The sequence below is a fragment of the Crocodylus porosus genome, unplaced genomic scaffold (genome assembly GCF_001723895.1).
Source record: "Crocodylus porosus isolate Cpor-Errol unplaced genomic scaffold, CroPor_comp1, whole genome shotgun sequence".
NCBI classification, from domain to species: Eukaryota; Metazoa; Chordata; order Crocodylia; family Crocodylidae; genus Crocodylus; species Crocodylus porosus.
In genome coordinates, this window is record NW_017728932.1 from 1,673,568 (window position 1) to 1,679,603 (window position 6,036).

Consider the following 6,036-nt stretch of genomic DNA (forward strand, 5'->3'; position numbering starts at 1 on the left):
TGCACCCTTAACCGCGCTAGCATTGCACCCTGTGACACCCTTGAAAGGATCTCAAGGCACCCCAGGGTACCATGGCACCTGCATTAAGAATCACTGTTCTAAAACTTCACCGCAGCTTTTGAACTGCTGATTGAAGCTTTGGAGGAAAATCTCTGCTGAGCTACTTCTCAAACTGGAATGCTCTCCAGAGATGAGCACACTCGCTCCTCATAACCATGCTTGCTAGCGGCTCTGTCTCCTTGCCGGCAGCCCTGACTCAGCTGAACCCATGTTCAGGCTTGTTACATTTTTCTTCATCACCTGCACTTGACCTTGGCATTTTTTCTAGCGGTGTTTGTTTTCACCCCACCTTCTGCAGAAACTTCCAGTGGGTGGGATGGGGCAGGCCAAGGCTCCTTTCCTTCTGAATGCTCCCTCTGTGGGCATGCAGTTTTCTACCAGGATGATAAATAAAACTCCTGATGCGAGATAGGACTGTGAGTTTGAGACTGGACCATGAATTTCACTAAAAGGCATGTCAAGTCATGGAAGTTGAAAGTGTCCAGCCTAGCCTATGGGGCACTTGGCACCTTAGCCCCCAAACAGACCATATGTTCACAGGATTGAACCCTCAGCATCTCAGGGATCATCCATGCTGGTATCCTTTTGCCTCGGTAATTCAGGAAACTCCTGAATCTCTCCAGATGTTATGGAGAAGCATGTCTTCAACGTCCTGACCTGCATATCCAGAGCAGCCTGCTCCAGAACCACACAAGGTCTTGCTGTATCACAGGACTTCCAGCATCAACCTAGTTTGGCCAGGTTAGAAATGCAGTACCTCAGAAACAACCTGCCTTTTGGGGAATCTTTCTCCTTCCTAGCACTAGCTAAATGGTTCCCAAGCTTCACGGCCAGGACTGGTTCTAGTTAGGCATGCCATTCTGAGTGCTATAACAACACGAGCTGTTTTCCCATCTTGTGCTCCATTTCCCACTGTGAAATGAATGGAACAGGACGAGGCTCCTAACTGTGCCATGTCTCATTGCATGAGCTCACTCCACACCAAGCCCCTTGTCTTGGGACATCAGCTGCGCTTAGTTACCTGTGAACCAGAGGTGTCTGTCTGCTTTGCATCTGTGAAAAATCAAGTCCTAGTCAGTCTCTGCTGCCATGGGACAGCACCAAGATAAAATCCAGCTGTGAAACACTGAAGACTGGAAGGTTCATTTCTAGACCACTCAGTGCTTGCAGGTAGGACATGAACCCAGGCAGGGAGGGAGTGAACACCCTTTTGGTGTGGGTGGGCTGCAGAGAAGACCCTGGCATCATTGCCAAGGAGGCTGCTTGGAAGGATGGCGAGGAGGCTGGATCTGTATAACTGGAAGGAAGAGGAAAGGGCAGTGTTGCACATGGCAGTTACCAAGGACGGCTTTGAGTATGCCGAATGGTCTGGGCATGACCTTTTTGGCACAAGAGTGGGACATCCAGGTCACACATCTGCCCTCCGTGATGATGAGTTCCCTCAGGCTAGCTGGCCCAGGAGGGGAGTTGCAGGACAATTCTCTCCACTGAGGCAAGAGGCTTGTCCTCAAGAGCACCCCTCCCTGGCGCTCCCAAGACGCCTGTGCACTAGTGCATGTAGAATGCTCCCCAAGAAACTAGCCGGACCTGTTTGCTGTCAGCCCGGGGAGGAGAGAAGAGGAGAGGAGTGTCAGTCTCTGGGAGGGTTCAGGCAGGACCCAGAGGGACCAGAGCACTGAGCCCAAGCCATCCTCTCCACGGTAGCTCAGGGGGCACAAGGCAGAGGGAAGCTGCTGGACCACCCAGAGCCACGATGACGGCACTTCGGGTTCTGCTGCTGTTGCTGCTGACAGACATCTCCCAAGAAAGTGAGTCCTTGGGCTGCAGCTGCATGGTGTGGGCAAGGAAAGGGGTGATGGGAAGGAGACCTGATTCCTGGGGCTGGGGCTGAGAGAGCAGACAGCACAGTGGCGCTTAGCAGGGTGCTGAGTTACTCCCCTACGGAAACCAGGCAGTTCCTTGACTGAGTAAATGATCGGGATGGAGCTGGAGCTTGGCTCAGGCTTTACTTGCTAAGCTTACTGGAGTGGTTCTGGTCCCAGCTGTAGCCTGCACAGCAGAGATCACAGAAAAGTGGCAGCACTGAGGAGGATCCAGCACGTCTCAGGCCCAGCATAGGGGTCGCCCTTTTAGCCCACCCTTGGCCTTCATACTGAGGCTGGATGGGGATCTTTGTAGGATGCAATATCCCCCAGTGTGAACAGAGCTGTCACAGCCTGGCCTCTGCTGCCCAAGAGACCATGGGGCTCTGGAGCTGAAAACTCAATGCTTTGCTACGTAAGAGGGGGAGGACAGGGGTTCCCTTGCCAGAGCTGACCTCAGGGCAGTGAGAATTCCTCCTTGCAGAGCACCAGTGCTTCTCAGTCTTGCAAATCCCAGTAATGCATTGCTCCACTATGCCCAGGGGGCAAGGAATTACCCCATTTTACAGATGGGAAAACAGAGAGAGAGTGGAAGTGACTTGCCCAGGTAGCTCTGGGGGTCTTGGCCCAGCTGAGCTGCTGTATCTCTGCCTCCCTGGGCACATACTCGGGCCCAGTATTGTGATACACGAGTGCCTCCTGAGCGCAAAAGCAGTGGCTCCCTGCCCCAGTAATCAAGAGAGACAAAGGAGTGGGGTGAGGGGCTCCTCATCTCCAGACTTTCTTGAGACCTTCTGGCAAATCTTCTGGAGGGCATTCAGAGGGGTGGCAGAAGGATCTTCTCTGAGAGTTACAGCATTCACTCCCCTTCCCTACAGGCAGGCAGCTCTCCAAAAAGTCTGAGCAATCGAGGTCACAGAGCTTTGAATGATGTAAAGACTCCAACTCTGTACCCATTGCTTTGGGGGTGGACAGGGGTATTCTCAGATCAGCAAGGTGGCTGGACAATGCTGTGGCAGAGGTGGGAATGACCATGCAAAAGGCCAGGTCCAGGCACCACTGAAGAATGAGTAGCTATTTTAAGTCAAACTGTCCTGTAACAGGCCTTGAACTCTCTCTGAGAGGCAAGTGTGGGACTTGGGGGTTATGTAAGGCTCGGATCAAAAACATTTATTCTCTAGAGTAGCACAGAGGCAGGTGTGGCACTTTGCTGTCATGCTACCCTGCCCTACAGGTACAGAATTGATTGATGCCCTGAGAAGAGATGGGAATGCCTAAGGTGGCTTTGTTAGCCTGGCAGGGACAAGGCTGACATGAACAAAAGGGTGTTGTTGACAGTCCTTCTTATGGTCTCTATGGAGAAAGGCACTGGCGCCAGAATGAGAGACATTCAACCCCATTCTGTTCTTACTTGTCTCCAGAGGGCCCCCTTCATGTCTGGGAGGCAGTGTGGTGCAGTGGATAGAGCTCCAGACTGGGAATCTTTTTTGCACTGTGTATCTGTCCCCACACTCACTATCTGCCAGGCTCAGGCATTAGGAGGTGTCTGCTTATGTCCTGCTCCTAATCATTGTGCATTTCATCGCTTTTCTCCAGTCCCTGTCACTGAGAAGCCTTCCCTCGTTGGCCCAGAACTGGAAGGAAGGATCACCGCCTCCACCTTTGTCCTCAAGCAGCCTCGCTGTATCTTTGATGTGTACACCAACCACACTGATGAGATCTGGCTGGTGGTTGCCTTCACTAGTGGTATGTGTGCTTCATTTGCAGCGTCATGTCCTCAGTTGCCTCCATGTTGCCCACTCTGTGCGGTGACTGCCGACTCTAGTGGTGTGGACTCAGGTGCTTTGCAGTGGTCACATAGGTCCAGGGAGACCCCACTGCACAGATCAGCTGCAGTGCTGGTTGGCTGGGGGTCGGCAGACAGCTGGTTTCTTTTCAGTGTATGGTGTCCCCAAGCTTTGGTTGGCTTGAGATCTGCTTCTCCTTGTTTTTAGCTCTCCCTTTGTAGGTGATGAAGCTGTCATTGGATGTAGGCTGCAGAGTGGAGCATGTGCTGGCTTGAAAGCCCCCACAGCAACTTATGGGGGTGGGCACCATGAGTCTGGATGCTGCAGACAAATCAGCCAGTGTCTTCAAGGTGCCTCACTCCAGGGCAAAGGAGTTGGGGCTAGAAGCTAATGGAAGGACAGCAGCTTGCAGGCTCTGGGACTTGCACCCTGTCTGCCTGAGTGCTCGTCAGAATGACGGGGAAGTGCTGAGCTAGGCTGCTCCATGCTTGCTTTCCCTATGGGGTAAAAGCTTGGGATGAGCTAGCAGAAGGGAGCTCCTGGCTTCTGGCCATCACCAGGAAACCACAAAGTCCATCCAGCCCAGTATCATGTTGGACTGGGGCTAGGGCCCTTGGCTTCAAAGCAGGAAACTTGTGGTACAAGAGTGTGAGCTTGGGAGGGGCTTGGGAGCTTCCTTTCCATGTGCCATCCTGAGAGCCATAGCTGGAGCCATTCCTATTCATGGAGGCATCTCATCCCTTTTCTAAGGATCCTTTTTTGAGCAATTGCCTCAATAATGTCCTGTGATGGTGAGCTGTACAGAGGAATGGGACAAAGGAAACAGTTCTTACTGGGGAATGTGTGGCTCTCTCAGAGCAGGGCATTTCCATACAGAGGGTTTTGCAGGTCAAATGCATCCCAGGAATGAAACTCTTAGCCACATGTTAGGTGATGCACTTGTATGCACCTAACACGGTGAGTATCTGGAGGAGCAGAGGTATAAAGGCCCTGGCAGGACTCAGATCAGTCGGAAAAGATCCAAGCCAGCACTGGTGATGTTTGCATCTCTAAGACTTGGAGAGGGAGTGGGCGGTAGTATGGAGAGTGGTTCTGGGAGCAGACAGGGGAGGGAAGAGGAAGCCATTCTGTTACCTCCATGGATAGGGCATTTATCCCACCCAGAAATGCTTAATGCAAAGACTTAAAGAGGTAGGCAAGTTACAGCAGGAAAAGGGCAGCCTCTGGTGTGTACCGATTCCATAATCTGGCGGGACTCCACTGTTGATTCCCTCCTCACCAAGTGTAAATCAGGAGCAGACTCACTAGAATCAGTCTGCTGCCATATCCAGCCTGGATTCTCACCTGCTTTTCACTGTTGTCCTGGCAGAGAGATCAAAATTTGTCAACCCAGCACCCCCGCAGAGCCTGCCAGCCTATCAGGATTTCCCCACAAACATTTCATACATGACCCTGAACACTGCCCAGCTCAACTACCCCTGCCAGCCAGACTCCAGCGACATCACTGTGCTGCGTGTGGGGAGCGAGACCAGCTGTATGAATGACAGATCCAGACCCAATTGTAATGGTCCCCTACCAGCCGGAGGACCCTACAGGTACGAGATGGTGGCTGGACTGGAGTGCTCATGCCATAACATCTGGTAGGCAGTGTATGCCCTAGGGAAACACTTTAGACTCACGGGAGGGAGATGGTGGCAGACCTGTGAAGGCATCTTGCTATGGCTCTAGAAGCATGAATAAGTCTCACTCCAGGCATGTGCCAAAAGACTGCCCCAGCTGTAAATGGCACCTGCTCAGTCAGGCAAAGGAGTTGAAGGTATGTGATGCCAGTCACATCCCTCTGCAGCTTGCAGGAGCTGGTGTGCCTGATTCGTACCAGCCCTAGGGGCTGTCAGGACTCCTGACCTTATTGCTACATGGTGGAGTCCACTGAGTGCAGAGAAATAAATGATGAATCACTCCTCAGTATTGTGAGGGCTGATGGGGGCTGGAGCTCGTGAACTTCATTCCTCTGGAGAATCTTCCTATTGATTTACCTCTGAGGCTCATCACACCCCCAGGACAGTCCTCTCCTTGTTAGCCCCAGGGATACAGCATGACAGCAGATCCCCAGTAGGTGCAAATGCCATGGCCCCACTGACTTCCAATCTAGAGCAACACCAGTCAGCAGGTGCGGAAATCTGGCCTGGGCTTTGTTTTCCTGGTCTGGTGAGCTCTGAGGGTTTGAGAATAATGGGAAGTGGCATTGCAGTCTGGCAGGGCCCTGAGTCCATGAGGTTCCCTTGTGGCGGGCCAGTAGGGGGCGCTCCTGCGTTGAGCCGCCCACC

The 6,036-nt window shown here is 52.6% G+C and overlaps 1 protein-coding gene across 1 annotated transcript in view; it reads left to right on the top strand.

Moving 5' to 3' along the window:
• The first annotated feature begins 448 nt into the window (after positions 1-448).
• LOC109316917 (uroplakin-3b-like protein) overlaps positions 449-6,036 on the top strand; it is an 8,117-nt gene continuing 2,529 nt past the window's right edge. The window contains exons 1-3 of the mRNA XM_019545288.1: positions 449-1,868; positions 3,525-3,668; positions 5,079-5,304. Coding sequence (XP_019400833.1) covers positions 1,814-1,868; positions 3,525-3,668; positions 5,079-5,304 — 425 coding nt within the window. The 5' untranslated portion in view covers positions 449-1,813. The remainder of the gene's footprint in view (positions 1,869-3,524; positions 3,669-5,078; positions 5,305-6,036) is intronic.